Source organism: Gavialis gangeticus, unplaced genomic scaffold (assembly GCF_001723915.1).
Source record: "Gavialis gangeticus isolate Ggan-Ray unplaced genomic scaffold, GavGan_comp1, whole genome shotgun sequence".
NCBI classification, from domain to species: domain Eukaryota; kingdom Metazoa; phylum Chordata; order Crocodylia; family Gavialidae; genus Gavialis; species Gavialis gangeticus.
This window is the reverse complement of record NW_017729000.1, coordinates 16,954,337-16,975,882: the sequence shown is the minus strand read 5'-3', so window position 1 is coordinate 16,975,882 and position 21,546 is coordinate 16,954,337. Positions and strand designations below refer to the sequence as shown.

General features: G+C 44.2%; 1 protein-coding gene across 2 annotated transcripts in view; it reads right to left on the bottom strand.

Moving 5' to 3' along the window:
* Positions 1 to 21,546, bottom strand: part of ARHGAP26 (Rho GTPase activating protein 26) — a 456,593-nt gene that overhangs the window by 255,277 nt on the left and 179,770 nt on the right. For both annotated transcript variants that reach the window (XM_019506355.1, XM_019506356.1), the window contains exon 12: positions 6,539 to 6,575. In XM_019506355.1, the coding sequence (XP_019361900.1) occupies positions 6,539 to 6,575 (37 nt within the window). The remainder of the gene's footprint in view (positions 1 to 6,538; positions 6,576 to 21,546) is intronic.

The following is a 21,546-nucleotide window of genomic DNA, read 5'->3' as shown; positions in this document are numbered from 1 at the left end:
CTGGGATACTGTGTTTTAATTTAGTTTCTCAATTGGGCCAATAAAAACCAAATCAAAGCCATTAAGTCCACTGCAGACCTCTCCATGGCACACTATGCTACCTATCTCAGGTGCCAGAACAAAATATATATAGGAGACTCACAACTTCCCTGACAGTCTTGACTAGCAGATGATAAAGAAACAGGTCTCAGCAAAAGTTAGATGTGCGCTTACGTTTAAGGGAACTAAACTAAAAATTTCTGAGCCCTCAGATGCCCAATATAAGACCTTCTTACAAGGCCTGTGATTTTCAAAAAACCTTTGGTCAAAATTTAGGCTGGGAGACCTTGTCCTGTATATGCCACCCTTTCCTCAGCTCCTTCCATTTTAATATTGAGAATACAAACACGCATGCCTCTCCACAATTCCCTCTGCTGGGGTTTCCTTTTGAGCCCATTGCACCACTCAGTTCTGAGTGAGTAACCATTAGACAGGGCTTATAATGCTACCTTGCAACTGTGTTTGTTAATGGCAAAGGGAGGAAGTAGGAGCAATCCTTCCTGACAAACATGACAAGAGTATAATCCTCCCGAGCAGTTGAAACAGCTAGTAGGCTCCTGACTGAGCTCTGGATCAGGAAAGGTCAGGGATTTATATGCAATCTTTGTATCCACAAATAATATATGATTAAATATCCAAACTGCCTTATGCATCTTGCAATTTGACTTTTAATGAGCACCATCTAAAGCTTGATCCTCTACCCTCCCCCACAGCACTAGTTTCTCTTTATCTCACTCGTTTACGCAAAGCTTCAGTTCAGAAAGTGCAGAAATCATAGATCAGTGGTTTTCAACCTGTTGTCCGCATACCCCTAGGGGTCTGCAGACTATGTCTAAGGGGTCCATGAAAGATGACTAGGATTAATCCAAAGCATGTGAATATCCACACTTAGTCTGGACTCCACTCCATTCAAAATTTCCAAAGGGGTCCTCAAATAAGAAAAGGTTGAAAACCACGGTCATAGATGGATCACGACATCTAACCTCCACACTGTACACCACAGCAGCTCACTAGTCTACTGTACTAGGCTTCAACCAGGTGCCAGTCAACACTTGATTCCTCATTTAGATTCTGCTTGCTAATACCCTGAAAAGACTGAGGCTTGGTGGGGACAGAGTGCAACAGGGTCTGCTGTGATGTGCAGACAAAGAGCAGGCACACAAGCTCTGGCTCAGAGCAAGTGCAGGAAACTGTGGTCAATAGCCAAGATGCAAAAAGTAGTGGGAAAGAATTATCCATCCCATCAGCCTTACATGCCCATGGTGGCCAACATACTTCTCAGCTCGCCCTAATAAGGGGCATCCCAAATCCTCAGCCCAAGCACCTGGGACGCTCTTGCATTAACTCTGCATTTGGAATGGAAAGTAAGCAGATGTAGGTAACGATGACATCTACCTGCTGCTGCTCTGTTCATGCCTTTAAGAAGTATTTAGGGGATGTAGTTTATCTCCCAGCTTCCTGATGCCCTCTCCCCTCAACAGAGAATTGCAAACCAAGTGCATTCATCCCCAAACACACCCTGTCCTGCATTAACAAAGGAGAAAAATTCCAGTCCACAAGTGACCAGGGTATCAGATGCTGCGCACACACATTGAGCTATTTTAATCACCATTTGACAAGCATAAGCTTTATCTCAGCTTTATATAATACCTAAAAAGTACTTACCCTGCCTTATGCTTCACACTTTATTTCAACTGCTGCTGAATTATCCCACTTGGGCCAGCCTCGTCTTGTCGCATTGTAAATTATTTCTGCTTAATCCTTAAATCCCTCATTTTCTGCTGATATTGCATCTGAGTGTTGAGGAAGGGGAACGATAACTGAACCAGGGCTGTTCAGCCTCGGGCAGCCTAGCTGGATCCAGACTTGCAAGTGTCACCCCACAGCAGGCGCACGAGACTGAACAGATTCCTCGGCAAATGCCATTGGACAAGTTTGCCTTTGGGAGTTTTTCTTTTTTGGATTGTATGCATTTATTTTTTTATTTTAGTCTCAACTCTGCCTCAAAGGGCTTTGCAGCTTTAAACAATAGCAGGGAGAAGAGAGAAAAAAAAAATAATCAAGGAATGGAGGCCAAATAGAAACAATGTTTTCAGCTGAGGGCTGAAGTGAGATGAGGGGTTAGTGAGATGTGAGGCAGCTCCAAAGGAGAAAGACCTCTTGCACTAACTGGGTCAAGAGCAGGCCAGCAAGGGGGGGATGTGGAGAGGCACAGAAGAGTTTATAAAACAAACGGATACTTCAAACCAGATCCTGCAGTGAAAGGGATGGAGAAGTGGGTGGGGATGGCAAGTTCATTCTTTCTTGTGCAAATAACAAGACCCAATGGTCTTGGTGTGTCACTTGGTGTGTCAATGGTCCAGAGTGTCACTTTTCACAGGGCAGGGCAAGGTAGGGCTTTGGGGTTGTTTGGTTTGGTTTTAACCTAGAAGCTAGAATTAACTGAGCTTTACAACTACACTGGAAAAATATTCATTTATTTCTCACCCAGCTCTGTACTCTCTCTCCTGGCTCTCTAGCCAGATAAATCACTTACCAGGCTGCTCGCCAGCTGGCCACGTACTAGCTTACAAAAACCTAACAGCTCTGAAAAATTAGACAGCAGTCAAGAAACGGGCCTCAGCAGGATACCATGAGTCTTTCAGACTAACTTAAGTTAGGCAGGAAAACACATTTCTGTAGGCTCCAGAGGTCCAAACTCAAGCAGGGGCTCCGCAGATACACTACTTGCCTCAACCACTGTTCAGACTTCTTTGCAAGAAGGCCTCAATAACCAGTCGCTGGACCTTCCTGCCTCTGGAATCAAATCTGAGTATATCTGGGGAAGCGTGCTGTTCAATACACAGCACACATTTTTTAATGAGCACTAGACTGACGGTTGAACAGCAGCCCGACTTACCCCCTGAAAGTAATTGCCACAGAAAAATTCCGTAAGAATGCTTCGCTTTCAGATAGGCTTCACTTTTCATCTGAGGGTCTTGGTGCACTTTAAAAACCACGCAAGCCATCTCCGAAGCAGGAAAACAGAGTTTACAGATGGCAATCGGAACAGAGACGATGCTGCAAGATCTTTCCTCAGGCCTTCCCAGCTAATTAAATCCAAGTTTCTCACTTAACAAGTGAAGTGTCAAGACAGCACGGCACGAGGGCATTTGATCTTCTCTTGAAAGTCACATCACAACTTAAGTTTTATGCGGCATCTCGATGCTTTACAAATGGTAACCGCAGTTATCATCACGATTAATAAAAACAAGCAGCTTTCCACAGCAACTCTGGTAAACTCAGAGTAGAAACAAGTGAAACTATACTCCCTCCCATCCAGGGTACAAGTGCACAAACCTCTTAATGCTACCGAAGTCCAGCAGACAGAGTGGATGCCTGGTTATGACTTATCCATTCTGCTGATCAAACCCTAGGCACCGCTGGCACTCGCACTACCACTGAACTCGTTCACTGTGAGAGACAATGTTGACTGAGCTACAGAAAAGGTTTAGTCTGATGGTAACAAAATCTCTCAAAAACTCAGGCTCGTTTGTTCACAAGGTCCACCTTGGAACAGAACAGTGTAGTAAGCAACCAAGAAAGACTCAGAATTGCCTGAAAGGAGTAAAGAGTTACAGATGAATTAACATACACCAGTGATCACCAACCAGCTGATCCTGATCAACTAGTCGACCATGGAGCCTCTGACAGTTGATCTCAGTCTGGAGGGGTTGAGCGTGCGTGCACTCAGCACCCCCAAGACTGAGATTGACTGTCAGAGGCTCTGCGATCGGGAGCGGAAGGATGCATGTGCAGAGTGCCTGGGGCAAGACGGCAGCAAGGCGCATGTGGCTGGGTTGAGCTGTGCCCCCTGCCACCAGGCCCGGGCAAGTAGGGAGATCCCCCTCTGCACCCTGTGGCAAGGGAGGGAATAGGGCAGGGGCAGGAGTGGGTGGGGCCCCAGCCAGGCCAGGGGAGGGTCAGAGCCTGGGTGGCTCGTCCAGGGGTGCGTGGGGGCTCCTGCACTGCATGCACCCTGGTGGAGGTAGTCTAAGGTAGATCTTAGGTTGCTTTTTAATTCAAGAAGTGATCTCCTACTGAAAAAAGTTGGAGACCACTGATGTACATGCTCTACTTGTTTTTTGGTTGGGTTTTTTCTTGTGGAGGGGTGGAAATCATAAAATGTAATGTAATCAGGTTGCATCTGCCTGGCTGACTTGGTGTCAGACAAGACAATCCAGGAATGTAACTAATATTAATTGGTAATGTACTAACATGCAACCAGAAGAAATGGGCATAATTTAGCCATGCATACATGTGGTAGCCTGTGATCAGATTATTTAAGGAATTATGTCTTTATAAAAGCTTATATTTTTTGAGGAATTTTGAACCTGTTGGCACGTTTCCTTGCTGTCCGTTGACATGATCACCGAACTGACCGTGAATAAAAGCTGGTTTATGCTGGCAGTGTATTTATTCAAACCTGCAGTGGAAAGTGTCCCTGAAAGTTGCAAGAGATATTTCAAATACAAACGGTGTGCGCAAGCACAGGGTTAGTATTTTTTTCTTTTAGTAGGCCCAGAATCTGCCTTGCCTGGCATGAAGTCCCAGGCTGTACCCTACAGTCTCTGAAGCAATCAATAAAACTATGTTTTGGTTCTGTGTTCCTGCTAAGAAACCAGATGTTAACACGCTGCATCTCAGACTGCCATACCCCACTGCAGAGTATTTAGAGACTGTGTTGGATAATGCAATTGGCACCAATTACATCCTGCACAAGCAAAGCGAAGATAAAGTTAGCAGCACTGCAGAACCCACCCTGGCCCCTAAGTACAATGTCTTGCATCACTTATCACATCTATAAAATGAAACCAACAGATCAGTAAGTTATACCTTGAAGCAGAAGACTGGCAAGGAAGTGAGGGGGTGAGACTGTACGGGGAGGAACAGGGAACTGTGGGTAAAAATCACCATCTGTGTGTCAGCAGCCCTTGCTGGTTAAGATGGAAAGGGAAGCCTGGCTACGCAGGCTGCTCAGTCAGCTGAATGTCAGACCCGTCAGCTAAAGCGAATCTGAGATTCCCCCAATAATGTCGACACCCGTCTCTGATTAACTCTGGGACAACGCTCTATTTATATGCAACACACCAGCCGGGATCCCACAGCAAAGGGATGATGATCTCAGAGGGCTTTCATGTTAGCAACAGTCTGGCTAAAAATGGCAACAGCACTCTTATCCTTCCCTCCTCCAATTCCCACTTGGCTCCTGCCCTTCATAAAGTGGCTCATGACCTGTTCAAAGAGTTAAACACCAATGGGAAACAACAAAACAGATTTCAAAACCTGCCTATAATAGAGCCAGAATTAATTCATGGGACTCAGACAGCCCCTTCAAAGGGTCCTGCTGTTTCTAAGGGACATCCCAAATGGGATTGTTTAGTCAGGTACCTGTGGCAGGCAGCCACCTTCCATGTCATCTCATTTGACTCACTATATTTTTATAGCAAAAAAGTGCCACGATGATGGGTGATCACTTCACAAGGGCATTTGACCTGAACTCTGCCACTGGCAAGGTGCAACATCTGAAAGCAACACTTATCAAGAACTGTCATTTTGTCACCTGCGAGAAGTGACAGCCCTAGAGGTTCTGACAGACATTAGATAAAACAGCAATATACAATAGACGTCATTTCAGCACATGGGTCTGATACAGACAGTCAAAAAGCCCAAGGCTGAATCAATTCAATCTTCACAGGTTAGTCTAAGCTCCGTAGACTGAACAAATAAGCAAGCAAACAGACACTCGCTTTTGATTCTGGAAATGCAGCCACAGGAGTGCAATGGCCTAGGCCAGAAGCACACCTCCCTGCTCCGCTGGAGCAGATAGCTTGGGCCAAGGGGCGGGGGGTGTTGCAAAGCATCCTGGGATGCTGGAGGACTGTGAGTTAACTTGAATCTAAAGGGGATCTGGGACAGAAGTTCAATAAATCGATTTAACCTAAAGCAGTTAAGTTTGATACTGCATCCATCCAGGTTTATTTTAAACCAGTTTCACACACTTTGAAAGTGGTTTATGTACACTGAACTTCTGTTGTGTTGCAGATTTGAATTGGTTTCCAATAACTTGTACCAGTTTGTGTGCAACTTCTGTCCCTAGCCATGATGTTGGAACTTCATAGAACAGTCAGGACTTATGGTTAGAGAACATGGGAGACAAGTGATCCTTGATCTCGGTTCCTGGCAACCTCTCTGTGCCTTGCTTTGTCCTACTGTTAACTGGGGATAATAGCAGTCTGAGCTCTTGTGATGCCAGGCATCAGATAAGGAGGAAACAATTTTTTCATGCAGCCATTTATAAACATAAGGTGCTAAATTAAATCCTGGGCATTGGTCACTGGTGAAGGGCAATACAGATCAAGCTCACAGCCCCTCCTGCTGCCTAGTTATCAGCAAAGCCATTTCATAGTACATCAGTCTATGTAAGCAAGAATGTCTTGCTCTTAAAAAGAATACTTACTGCCTTCACTCTGACTGTCTTTGTTCAAGTTGTAGACCTGGAAAAACAGAAGGGAAATCTTTAAGCTTTCAGGTATAAAACAACGCCCCCCTGCACTTGCTGAAACAGTTATTGGTACGGATGAGTTGCATCTATAGGTCCCAACAAGCATTAGGGTTCCTTTACACTAGGCACTCACTGTACAAACATGTAGTGGGAGACCAAATCAGCTCCAAAAAATTTACAGCCTGGTTAGACAAGTCAGACAAAGAATAAAAAGCAGCAGCAGCATCTCCAATTTACAAAGGGGGAACTGAGGCAGAACAAGATCAAATGATTTATACATCTCACATGAGGTCCCTGGCAGCGCTATGCACATCTCCCCACCCCCCGACTTCTGTTTTCACCACAAAACCTTCCCATTATCAACGATTTTTTTCTTAACCCAATCACACCATTATTCTTTTGTTACTTCCAGGTCACTACAGCTACTGTAATGGGCAAAAAAGGAATATTTTCTTTCAGGTCTGTTTAATGCAATTTAAAAGCTGATTTTGTAAGCTTCCTTACCACATGGCCAGCTAACATTGCTTCACACATGCCAGTCTGCATCTTAACAGGATTTGCTAACCATGTTAAGCTAACTCTCTTGACACAAGGGGAAAGCATATCCTTTTCACCAACCTACACATGGACCACATGTTGGCACATGTGCATATTCAGTAGTACCATCACTCGCATCATAAGGCTGCTGCGAGTCTGGCAGAAATCACTGAAACCGGTTTCTATGCACTTCGAAACAAACACCACATACTTGGATAGGAACAAAGCATAGAAACACCTTCAAAGAAGAGAGAAGCAAAGGAACTGGTTTAACTGCATGCCAGGACATGTCATGAAGCCAGTTCTGGATATAACAACCCTTCCTTCGTAGCATGTAGGAAAGTTTTCAGAGACCTGGTTCACATAGCTGAAGGAGATGAGGACAAGAAGGTGGCACATACCAAGCTCATGAGGAGACAGTTGTATAGCAGCTAACCCCTGCCTGCCCACTGATAACAATACATCTCAACTTAGCATGGCACGTGACACTTGGTTCTGGGCCAGGAGACGGTCTGCTTGCTCCCAGTATTCTTATGCGTTTACTCCACTGTGTGGTTCGCTAGCCCACGCCTCCAAAGAAACCATATGGCCAATTAATTAAATTAATTCTCTCCTTCAAAGGGCACTAAAAACAAGGCATGCACTTGACTAATCAAAACAAAAAGCAAACTGATCCTTTTGTGTCAAAACACTATCTCTGTCTTTCCCTTCTGTTTTTCCCCCTCTCTGGCCAAGTGCGTCTCAACACTGTATGCTCTTTCAGGGGTATAGAAAATGGAGCCAAGATTTCATCTAGACTGGCAAAACTCTCACCTAATTTAATGGATTTTATCCATTGCCTCTGGTCTGTAAAGCACCATGGGCATTTACAAGCAACACATTCACAACCTCCCTAAAGAGCAACAGGGGGAGAAGGGGGAAGGTCTGCATGATGAAAGTTCCTATATGAAAGCAAAGCTGCACTTTCCGCATTACTCTCTCAAATGATGCTGGGGGGGCCCTCTACACATTCAGGTAAAGGCTTCCCCTTACAACACGGCACAAGTCCAACAATGAGTTGGACAAGAAGCAAAAAGCTGCCGGGATAAGTGTGACTGGCTGTTCCACAAATAGGTCATTGATCAAGGTTTGCTTGAACAAACAAGCTTTGTAGTACAACTAACAAAGCCCGGGATGCTGGCCCAGCCTGCCGAGGGCCGTGCAAGTGCGCGGGGAAGCAGGGAGTGCAGAGCACTTAAAAAAAACAAAAACAAAAAAACCCACAAACCAATGACTTGAGTGGATACAAATCTCTAAGGCCCTTCTCATCGTCTCTTCCCCGTGAAAGGGAAAAAGGGGGGGAAAGCCCCTCTCATTCTTACAGCAAAGCATACATCCTTGCTTCCTTAATGATGTGACCAGACAGGCTGAGACCTGTAGCAAGTTTCTGTAAAGTGAATCAGGACCAAGCCGACTGCTCTACACAAAGCCAGTGTGCTACACCAACTGCTGAGATCAAATGGACCAGATACCCGTTTCAATAAATAAATTTAAAAAACAAAACAAAAAACCCGCTTGCTTTTCTGTAGCGCTCGGTTTTTGCAGTATTATTTACACATGGTTCAACCATTTAAACTGATGTATTTCTTGCCATTCTCCAATGTTATTCACAGTATTTTTCCCAGATAACCCATTATACGCTTTTTCAGAAATCACCAAAGCACTCCTGATATAGTTTCACAGTAGCTAGGGTCAGGAGGGACCTGAACAGATCATCCAGCCTGACCCCCTCCCACAGGCAGAAATTAATGCTGGGTTCACAAGACCCCAGACAGGTGATCATCCAACCTCCTCTTGAATTTGCCCAAGGTAGGGGCGAGGACCACTTCCCTGGAACGCTGGTTCCAGATATTGGCCACCCTAACTAAAAGATTGCCTTCTGATCTCTAACCTAAACCTATTCTCCATCAGCTTACTACCATTGTTCCTCATCACCCAAGGTGGTGGTGCGGTGGAGAAAAGGGCTCTACCTATTTGCTCTTGATCTCCCCTGATGAGTTTGTAAGCAAGTTAATGGCAGCTCAAAAAAAAATTCAGAAGAACTAAGTGAGGAGACACTGCTGCTGTAGTGCTAGGAACCAAGCAAACTTCACTATAACATTTCCCAACAAATATGTTTCTTCTCAACCTCTCCCTCTAGGAGTATCCACTTCCATAGTATCAGGCACCAGTAACTAACAACAGTACATGGCAGGAAAGCTGGAGACTCCTTTCACAGGGAGACTACCCATTGGTTTTGCATCTGTAAGCTGGGGGAATGACTTAGTGGCAAAAAAACAGCTGTACTCAGCAAGAGCATTGTCTTCCAGAGATAAAAATCTATAAAAAGACAGTAAAGTAAGTGAACACAGGCAGGAAAAATAAAACAGAGGTATTCCCAGCTAAGAGTTCAAATCTAGGACCCCGACTGCCACGTGTAACATTTCTAAAGCTCTCTGTCCCTCCATCTCCAAAGTGTCCACTCTTGAACACTTGTGCAAGGAGGGGAAGAGGCAGAGAGGGTGAGTGAGCAAGTCAGTGAAAGAGCCAGGTTAGTAACTCCCTGGCAGTAGGTACCTCCGTGTTCCCCATGCTGTGTTCTGCAGCCCATCTTAGTAGCTCATTAAGACAGTTTATGAGAAGTCAAGCATACAAACACAGAAACACAAATATGACCCAATACACAGAAAGTGAAGTTGTGGCACAGCTCTTAAGGTGTTATTTTCTAGTTACGGGGCTATAGCCAAGTTGTTTTTCAAAAGGACCACACTGATTCATCCAAAGTCCTGCTTTTCACATATACCCGCACCTGCTCAAAGATACCTCTCAGCAGATTCCCATTTACAGGCCTGGTAAACATCCTGTTTGCTGGGGACTCGTCAAGCTGACATCGTACAGTCCGTATTTTGAACCGTCTCTAGGTTGTTCCGGGCTCCAACCACTCCCTCTGGCTCTGGTATCTCTGGTGCGCTTCCTGAGCACAAACACTACGCCTTGTACTCCCCTTCGGAGGTGCTGTTCTGTTGTCCTGCTCCCTGGGTCCAGCACAGGACAATGCAGGACCTCCCTACCCTGAAAGGCATCCCAATAGTTCAACACACCCCCTTCCAAAGTCCCACTCTGTGGGCTCTGCAAATCATAGTGACCCCTGAGATGACATGTGAGAGTTGTTTTCCTGATCCCAGCTCCCCTCAAAGTCAAGCTTCTCTCCTACCCTATGAGGCATCCTCTGGCCCCAGGCATCAACTTCCCTTGGTTTCACAGTCAAGGAATCCTCTCTCGCTCAGGAAATCCACCTCCTGATTTCTCCAAGTCCCTCCTCAGCTTCTCAGATTTTGTTCCTTTTACCCCATCCCAACATCTCAGCCTCTTTTTCCTTCTGGGGATTTTCCAGTCCTTCAAACACTTTCTTTCCAAAAGAGCTGGAGAAAAGCAATTTCACTAAGGACACCAGCATCTTGTTTCTCATTCAGTTCAGGAAAATAAAAGCAAGAAGATAGCGAAGAATCATAATGGTTTAAATAGAGAGGATTCATAAGTTCCAGACAGAATTTACAAGCTGTACATAAATATTCCCCACATATTTTTGCATACATGCAACTGTCCCAACACGCATCTACCCCACTGAATACCACAGAGCATGAAGCTATAGAGGAAGTGCCTGCATTTTTTTTTAAATGTAGTCAAGACAAAAGTGATAGTCAGCAATTGAAAATAACCCTTAAAAGAAAGGGAAAAGGAGGCAAGTTTCAGAGGCACATAATATATTCAACAACGTTTTCTTAAAAAGGACCATTTGTATTTAAACATTCAATCACACAGCTATAAAACAAGGAAACAACCGTAGGACAAAGTATACTTCATTAAGGACATGCTTTTTTTAAATCCGAGTGTGGTAGTGTTTTAGCCCCGTTCTACAACAGTGTTTTTTCCAAGTCGTATTTTTTTTAAAACGTATCTTCCTACTTTACAAAAATCCGTTGCTCCTAAAAGCAGCTTTTTCTTGCAGTTTAATTAAATTCTTAAAGCAACTTGGAATCAAAAGGTTTTAGCTGCTAAAACAAGACTCCATGCCCCCCATTGCAATCCATTACACAGGGGAATCATTTTCTCCATCTCCCCAAGAGAAAGGCCTGGTGATGTACATTTATGTACTTCTCCAGCAGCACTCACAGGAAGATGTTAAGACATCGAGTCTTTTTTCAAAAGAAAACCCACATATCTGCTGGAAGAAGTGTCGCATGTATTCTGAAGAGAGGTGTGTGGTAGAACAAGAGGAAGTTTCCAAGTCTGAAGAGAGATCTGCAATTGCACTACTCAAGAGGTCCAAAAGCAGGTCTCTGCAAGAGCTAAGGCCCATCAACTGCCCCCCCCCCCGTCAAAAACGTGCATTTAACGCAGCCAAAGTTCTGCTGGCATGAACTAGCCGAGCTTCCCCCTCCGGGGTCTTGGCTTAACATCTGTTGAGCTTGCCCAGATCGGATTTTACATATACGAATACTTCAGTCTCTTTGAAACACCCCTGGATAATATGCAGAACAAACCGACAGGACTTTAGATCTATCTTTACGTCAAAGCCAATCTGCCTTCTACCTTTAACTGGGCAGATCTGACTGAACTTCTCTGAAGTCTCCAACTGAATGAGGTGGAAAAGTAAACCAGATGTTTTATTCTGTCGATTAAGCTTATTTTAAGGTCTGGTTTATGTTGCTGTAAGATACCAAAGTATCCTCAACTTTTAAACAGAAACCCACTTGGCCTGTAATGCTGTACTACTACTAAAGGTAACATTCACTACAGCAAAGAGGTTGCTTCCAGTGCTTTTAAAGTCTTCTTTGTGGCTACCCAAGAAGAGCGAAACAAATGTGGTAATTGCTTAGGTGTTCCCTACACTGCACACAGAGAAATTAAGAGATTTGAGAATAACCAGTAAGTGGCGACATGTAAAGGAGTCTACCCACGTGTCACCAATACCTCTCATTTCATCAGAATTTAACATAAGGCATTGACCTCCCTTAATAGGCAGAGACTCCCTATGCCTGAAGAAGGGGGACTGCACCCAAAAGCTTCCTAAGAACTTTTTTCCAACTACTCAGTTGGTCTAATAAAAGATATCACATCTAACCAAAGAACCTGGCCTGCCCATGTCCTTAGACCAACACTGCTACAACCAAAACCCCACCTACCTTAAAAATACACCCTCCTGCTTCCTCTTAACTGGTTTTATTGCTACTGTCTCCTTCTCTGTCCCTTCAGTGTACAGATTACACTGTCTTAAATATTCTCCAGTTTCACACTTTTCAACTGGTCTTAAAGCACCCCGTTAAACCGTTTCCTTGGGAGTTCAGAACGCAGCGACAGCTGGAGACGGCTGTGAGCGACAACTAATGGAGGCTGGACTCTAAACCAACTGAGTAAGGCATCTAAGCACACACGGAGGCATTTAGCTGAATCAGTGCATCCAGAGAGTGAGTGGTTGAATTTTTTGGTGGTCAGCCACTCTGCCTATTTCTGCTCAGAAGGTTGCACTACAGCCAGCCCCAAGGATCTAAAAATCATGAGTGAGGCCTAAAATACAAAGACAAATCATCTTTTCTTTTTGCCTTCTGGTTTCTGAGCCTGTGGCAGAAATGGGGCTGTTCTGTAACAGTTTATGGATGTTTTATTCGGACCGGGCTCTTGCGATGTTTATTGTCTGACTCCACTGGTACAGTTTAATGGCAGGTTGCAGAAAAACAAGGAAGTGGGACTTGAAATAGCCACCCATTGACCCTTTCAGACAGGACAGGATAAGTCATTTGCTTTGATGTTCCTCCTCTGACCACTGCTGATTTCACACAAGCTCTTCCAAGGTGGGGGCAATCCCTGTTGGGAATGGAGGCTAAGTCTTCACTGTAAGATTAACTTGGCCATTTCCCTGGGCTTTAGCCCCAACACCCACGCAGTCTGTAGACAATGCGCCTTGCATGGATTTGCACATGTTCTGGAGGTAGAAATTAAACCCTGGGTTTCTGCTTAAGGTGGGCTCTGACCTGTACCTAACTTTTCCAGCCTTTCTATGCAAGTCACTGTCCACTTCCCTCCTATGGCTGAAAGCCACCGGCCAGCTTACAGACACCCACATGGCATTTAACCTTTCCTACAATGCAGCCTCCTTCATTTCTTCAGTGCTTAGCTCAACTAAATAAGCCTAGAAGACATTGTACTAATGTGTTGTTCACTTGCCAGAGATTTACACCAAGGTTTCAGGGTTGAAAAGGACCAACAAGAGACAGAAACAGAACTGCACGGACAGGATGATTGTACCAATCCTCTAAAACATGCGGATGAGGGAGCAAGACTGAGAGCTCCAGAAGGAGCAGTTTAGGCAGCACTCACTCTCTGGATCACCAGCCTCCAGAACCCTTCCCAGAACAGCTTAGAAACATCATCACTGGCTGCACTGCCATATTGTACGGTCACTTGATAATTCAGGAGTTGGGTTTGGTAATGGACCGTTCCATGCACTAGACTGGACAGAAGTCCCCTTGTGATCCTGGAGTAAGGAGAGCAGGTGTGCTGCGACTTCCAGCTCCTTTACAAGCAAGACCTCAACACTGGTAACAGACTTCATGCTACTGATACACATTACTTACAGGTAGGAGAGGTTATCCAATGGTTATCAATATATTTGTGAAAGGAAGTTTTTGCATTTGCATTGGAGGGTCACTCTAGGCCTCTCACACTGCTTGCTAGTTTGCTACTTCACACAGAAGTTCTTGAACCGGTGCTGATCATGCTGGCTCTGCACGACTCTTCAATCCCACCACTTTCCCACTGGCTGTTTTTCATCAGAAACACCCACCTGCATTAGAGAACCCTGCAGCAAATCCCGCGTGTAGTACTTGCATCTACTCTGCTGCACTTGCACCTAGCATGCGCAATTTCTTTTCAGAAACCTATTATCCCCTTGAAAAGAAGAAAATTTTTTGCTGAAATGCCATCCCCCCCCATCATCTCTAAAACCTTGTATGCAACTACTGTAATAATAGTACAGTCTGATACTCAGACCTCAGAGATTGTGGTACACTCGGGTCGCATTTTCAAGATTTTCTCCAAGACCTTGAGAGATGGAAACAGGTATTCCCTTTCGTTCTTCTTTTGTTTTTATTAGAAGTGGAGATTTTCATATAGTCAGAAAGTACACTTTAAGAAAACACATAGCAATTGCTACAGCCTTGCAACAAAATCCTTCTTAGAGTTGGTAAGAGTCGGCCCTTCATTTGTAGTTTGCAGAATCTAGCATGCCGACTTCAGAAACTAGAGAGGCGCTAAATTAATTATTCTACATATGTGAAGAGCTTTAGAGCTGCTGGCTGTGTATTAAATTTACTGACGTTGACATGGATACTGAAAATGACCTAATTGTCCTAGTGAATGCTTGCGATTCTCAGTTCTCATTCTGCAAAACAGATGCAGGTGAATGGATCTGTATGTTACCAGCACAGGATAAAAAAAGTATACTTATTCAAACATGTTTTGTAAAAACTTAGACTATCATCTCTATTAAAATACGCTGCTGTAAACATGCGATAGACCTACCCCCAGACACCTATAAGATGATCATTTCATAAGAACAAAACAAAACAAAACGAGGAGTATGAAGTAAACTGACAGCCATGTTTTATTTTCTAGCCATCTAATATCACTCACTTCCATGGGCTGGAAGCTTTGTCAGAGAAGCTGTTTGCTCACAGGCTAAGAATCTTTGCTTTCTCTCTCCTGTGTATCAGGGCTTAGTGGATGAAGTTAAAAAACTCTCAAAGTTAGGGTTAATGATTAGTTTGTGGACAAATCTCTACTCTGCAGCTCTGCCGTTAGATTAATATAATGTTCTCGCTGATTACTGCCATTTGATTCCATCTTGATATCCAAAAGGTGTCTTGAATAGGAAATGTCAAAGAGCTGGTGCCAGTAGAACCGTGAAAATCCATTGCCCACTCATGCACTACATTACAGGAGTCCTGGCTGTCAAGAGGGCTAAACAAATCACTACATTCACATTAATTTAATAGAAGCCACGGGGCTCAGCCACTCTGAAAATTCTGGTTAGTTCCACTGAGAAGCCTAAACAAAGATCTTAGGATGTAGGCCTGAAAATTTTGGTAACTGTCTATAAAAGGTCACTCTTATTTAGAGGCATCTGTCCCAATTCCAAACGTAAGATTGTATTGAGATTGGTACACAGACTAAAAGATTTTTTACTTTGTGCTTTAAATTTGGAGACCAAATGTAATTATTAACTCAATTCATCACAGTAAGACTCTTCAGAGGGCAACTGGATTTTCAACAGAAAATTATTTTCCAACGTAGTCATCCACTCTTCTAGCCAAAAGAGTTTTAAAAATACACATTAACAAGCCCGGGAAATTCACATAGATACCATAAAATCTCTCTATCCTTTTTGAATTAAACATGGTAGGCTGTGTCAGTAAAATACAGACTCTAAAAAGCAAGAAAATAAGCAGACTGATTTCAGATCCTACACATACTTCATTGATCCACTTCCAAGCCTCCCTTCCATCAGCCACAGACTGGTATCTCCTCCCTTCCTGGAACAATCACATGCAGATTTAACACTGACCAGTCTATACTAAATACATGTTGGGATATCAGTTTCATAATTCCTACATGAAAAATACCAAACTCACAACTATTACTAAACAAAAAGAAAACAACATTTTTTTTTTCAGCTGTTGCACAAAATTATGCATCTTGCAGCCACCATTTCCACTGCTCCTCACTACCTCACTTAAAACAGGACTACTTATAATTTAACTTATAAAACTACTCCAGTCCTATATAAACAGCTTAACCATACGCACATACAACCAAAAATCTTTGTAAGCTGACAGTGCCTGTGGGTTGTTCAGGATGAGGGTGACAACTTGTAGGCTGCAGGTGGTAAAAAAAAAAAGGAAGCAAAAGGAGGTTAAGAAGGGGAACTTGAGAGAGGTGTTGAGTAATTCCAACTGCTTATTTCCTTTGCCTTAGGGGTCAAGCTAGGACATGATAAGGTCTAGCCATTTTTATGCTCAATTAACTAAGATATTAGATGGATAAAATAGACAGAAACACACACACGTAGACATGCAACACCTCTCTGCTTTACATGCACCATGTGTGTTTAGATTTTACTTTAAATTCTTTTGTGTTTTCCTTTTCTAAACTTTTGAGGTCTCAAAGATTAGACACCTGTATGCATCTCTGAAACTTCAGCTATAAGGTCAGGTTTCAGTATTCATGTCTATGTCAGCAGAGACCTACAGAAAATAGTTTTCTCTCTGCTCCGAGACACAGAAACAGTTGCTATTATTGCAACTCCCTGTTCTGTGCCTCTTATATTGGGAGCGTGGGAAACACTATTTGTGGACACAGTCAACAGAGCCATAGACGTGAAGCCTAGCACTTGGCCCACAGATTTCTGAGAAGGAAAAATACACACTCAACCATCTAGCCAGCTGCCGGCAAAAAGGATCTCTCTTCGTCATTTTTGTCGTGGCTCAAACCTCCCCTTCTCTCCAGGCTTTCTGCTTAGACTACAGCACAGTGTCAAGAGAGCAAGCCCTGCCAGACTCCCTGAACCTCCAAGAAGAAGCTTAGTATTTTTAAAAGCAGTGAGAAATAGAAGGAAATGCTGCAACATTGTGCAATTTCCCTGTGATTCATATTCAGAAATCCTCAAAACAGCCACGAGCAAGTTCTCCAACTTTCAGCTTGGAAGATGAACAAGCCAAAATAAATATGTAAATAGAAAAAGTGTGGCTTTCCCCCAAAAAGGGGCAGACCCGCTGGCATGGACTGCACAAATACAGGTTGCAAAGAAGGGAGCCGGAGAGACAGGATGCCGAAGATTTACCTGAATGTCCTTGAGTCCTTTTCTACACGGAAAGGTCAAGATACACAGACACACGGATGGGCTTTGGCAATTCAAATCTAATCGTTAAAAGACCAAAGTCCTCAGCCAAGCATCCAGGCTAAAGAACTGGTCTGTGCTTTAGACAAACTCATAGGGATTTCTACCACACCCTGCAGGGACAAAATGGCTGAACAGCTGCGCTAGAGGCTGGCTCAGCACAATGGCTGAAGTCCGAGTTTTTTGCGGTTACTGAATGACCTTTTTTAATTCCTTCTCCCCAGCTCCACGTGAGAAAAGACCACGGGCAATCTGTTCATCAGCCAGTCCTCTGACCCAGCCCACGCTCTGCTCCACACCACCAATGCACTACAGAACAGATCTGTGCCACACGGGACATACGTAACTCCTCCTCTCCTCAAAGTCATAGAGCATTTGTCCTTCCCGCAGCAGAAACAGACCCATTCTGTTGCTGGGAAGAAGGAGAGGCTGGATTCATTCTGAAGAACCTGCTCCTATTCCTGCCGGTTTCTCATCCAAAGTCAATGGCAGTAGTATGGGAGGAGTCCCACCAAAGCTTCCTATCAATTGATCTGAAGAAGTCTTTAAGGATGATACTTTGCAGGGCTCTGGTCCTCTTTTAGAAACACAATTAACATTGCCCTGTCCAATTAAAGTGAAAACCTTGCAGTCCTGGAAGTGCATAAAAAATATCCCTAGTGAACAGTATGGTAGAAGGTGAGAACTATAAAAGGCATATTAGACTCGCCTGTAAAAACTGTTAACGTGAACCAGATTTTCAAGAGATTAGGATTCCACAGTGAATTATTTAGCATGTTCTCTCTTTAGGAGATGACTCTGCATTACCCCTGTTTCCACTAGTCACCAACAAACACTCAAAAAGAATATTTCACAGCAATTCAGGAAAGTAATTAAGGAGAAGCTGGATTTTAGCATGTGCTGGTGACATTTCTTGTCTGCAAAAGGAGGTGCTACTAATTCCCTAAAACTTCTGTTAAATATAAGTGCTTTCACAGCCTTCTAAGAAAAGCCAGCCACTGAGCTGTCTTTTTCTTCAATCAAATCATCTTACTGTTTGGTTTTCATATTCCTCTGGCTATAAACCTCATCTCCCACTTTTGCTTCTCATTTTTTACTCATCAGGTGGGTGGGCAAGGAGTTTTATGCTTAAAATTGGCAAGAAGCAGCAGTATGGAGATAATGGATCTAGGCGAGTGCAAGGGTAAGGAAAAGGGGATCTTCTAACCACCTTCCCCACTTGAGTGACCCATGGAAAGCTGGTCAGATTGGTGGTCACTGCACTCTGGAAGAGACTCCTTCCTGCTATTTCTCTGGGAGTGGCTCAGTGTCCCAAAGGGGACAGGGACATGTGGGGCTTTTGATCTGCTCCCCATACACTGGTCATCAAAAATAATTAGTCACATGAAGGAAGGAGGTTGAAAGAGTGATGACAAGGCATATGGAAGCAAGTGTTTGCTCAAGATACAAGGATGGGCCGGCGTGCACTTTTCAGAGAACCAGATAACAGGAGAACCCTTTTTAAAGAGAGCACCCTCAACAAAAACTTGCTGCTTCTCTTTGTTGAGAAAGTACATTGTTCTAGTGCACTGCTGCCATCATCTCTCACTTTTCTTGCATACGATCATTAACAGCTCCTGAGTAACACTTGCTCTTGCCTCTGGCAGCTTCATATAGCCACAAAAAACAATGAGCGCAGTTATGGGTGTAATTTGTGTAACACACAATTGCTGCAATTATGATGCTCAATGGGTCTGTTTACTGAAATGTAGCCTCAAAAGTAAGTTCCTAAAACTTATAAGTCTTTAAGGGTGCCTGTACACGTGCAGCGAGGCTGCTCCAATGCACTGTAATTACAGCGTATTGGAGTAGGCTTGATTAAATCAAGTCTGCTGGAGCGGGTAATTACCATGCTCCAGCAGACTCCAGCATCACGTGTTTCAGCAGCCCAGCACTGAAAAATGGCGGTGGGGACATTTTAAATAAAGCTCATTCAACAAGCTTTAGTTAAAGCGCCCCCACAGCCATTTTTTAAGCACACGGAGACGCTGATACACGTGACACTCTGGACACTTTAATTAGAGTGGCTCCCGGAGCAACACTAATTAAAGCACCCCTCCCCACACTCCTGGAGCACATGTATAAATATCCTAATAGCCCACAAGTGCTTTCTGCATCAGCATTTTTCATCCTGCTGCCAAAGAGGTGCTCTGCCTTCACTCAATCTTATGACACTCCCACTAGAGCAGGCTACCATAAAGTACAGGCAGGAAGAAAAGGCAGCTGAACAAGGCTGCAACACATAATGCTAAACTGACCACGTGCATGTAACCGCCAGCCTCCACCGCAGCTGATCCTATGGGGGAAGAAAATGCTCTAAATGCCCAGAGGAGATAGCCAAGGGAAAGATACTTTTTTTTTTTTTTTTCCTTTTTCCTTTTTTTTTGCTCTGCTGAGAGCAGCAACAAAATGTACCCAAAAAGTATGGACCTGAGAGCTGATCCTCACCATGCCCCATGTCAGAGTTGTCTGCACCGAATGCACTGGCAAGCTTGGCGCACCGATGCAGAAGGGCAGCCAACTTGAATGCAATCCAACAGCAGGATGCCAGCAGAGCACAAACCAGGAAGGCTCACGTGCAAGAAGCGACTCTCCCCACTGAAGACGGGACACCTGGCAACCTTGGCGATTTAGCCCATGCTGCTGGCTCCGTCTTATCGGCTTTGTTCTATTTTTGTCTGAGGGCCAGGCTTGCATACTACCAACAGGATTTTCAAAGCCAGACTTCGCTCTGTTGTGGCTAGAAGCAACCTGCCAAGGTCTCTGAGCCAGAAGGATACAGATAGGAGAAAGATACTGATCTTTCCAGCCCACACCACTACAAACCCCTGAGGGGAAATGTGCTTCGATTCCAAGGTGCAAGACTTGGCAGGCAGCATAAACCTGCTGTGAAATTCTGGTTTATGTCATTCAAGGGAGGGCTGTTCATTTGGAAAAGGCTCGCCATGAGCACTGGTGTCCCTAGAAACTCCCTCCTTCCCCCATTCCTGCCCTTTCAGCCTACCTTTCAGCACAGAACTGAAGTCACTGCTGCTTCTCCCCCAATCCCCGTCCTCCTTGTTCCTCATGAAAATGTATATTTTAACCCCAGGATTTCACATGGGCGCCTGCAATTACTAGAAATCAAATGGGAAGTACCTGGGGACTTAAATCCTCCATTTAGGTCTTGCTGGGTAGGTCGTGCTCTTCTGCGTTACAGAGCTGAACTAAATGATGGTTTAATTAAAAATGAGCCCGCATTTTATTACAAGAGCAGGCATTCCCCAGTGCACCCAAAGCTGAAATTGGCTGGCCACCTGCCAGCCATCTGGCCTGTTTAGCTGAGCTTAGTTACGCAACTCCCTATGCCTTCTACCTAAAGAAAAAAAAATTACCTAGGTCAAATAGTCAACCTATGATGACAGAAGGCTACAGACCAATCCAGCAGCAGGCAGGTGAAAACAAGGGAGAGCACCAAGCTATAAACCATGTCAGACATACAGTAGTCTCTGTAATAAATTTAGCTAAAGGTCAACTGGTTTTAGCAAATCAGATCTTGGGAGTAACTAATAAATTTAGAGCTTCACAGAGCAGCAACGTAGGCCATGTCAATGGGGCAGCAGCCAAGAAGGGAATGCTAGAGTGACTGATTAAAAGCAAAAACCCTCACTCATTTAACAACTCCCCCGTTTTCTAGGATGCCTGAGCAATGACAAAAAACAACCTACACTCCCCCACACCTCAACGGCTTCCTGAAGAGTCCAGCCAACATGCTCCCAACAGGCATGCTTGCTCTCTCTCTCACCCACATGTGCCCCCTTCCTCCTTTCAAAGGCTATGGGCAGTCAAAGCAAGGATACTAAACTAACTAGCCAAATCTTTAATATTATTGAGTTACCTTATTAAAACCTGCATACAGGCTTACCTTGTCCATGCATTTTGCTCTAAGCTTTTTTTCAAATGTGCAACGATTCCCAACAGCTGAAGGATACTTGGTACTCTGAGGGCAGGGTCTTGGTGGCAAGAACTGCTTGTTTGTTCAGTTTGTACAGTATCAAACACAACGGGCTCCTAATTCATGACGGGGGGCTAGGGGAATGCAACAGAAAATTGGTGGTGCTCTTCCATTTGTGCCTTTGAAAGTCTCCCTTAAGAAAGTAAGACGACATTTGTTATGTCCATAGAAATCTATATAGGACAAATGGCTTGGTTTAAAGTAGAAGCTCATTACACCATCCTGATTACTCATGTGACTGTGTAGAACACCACGGAGGCCAACCAAAGTTTACACTCAAGGTCTCAACTCTCAGTATTATGCTCCTGGTCCGTAGTAAGAGGGGGAATCCTTCCAAATGGTTTTAATTTTGCTTCCTTCCCCCACAATAATGGAGGCTTATGGTCTTCTTTCTTTTTTTTTTTGGGGGGGGGGGGGGGG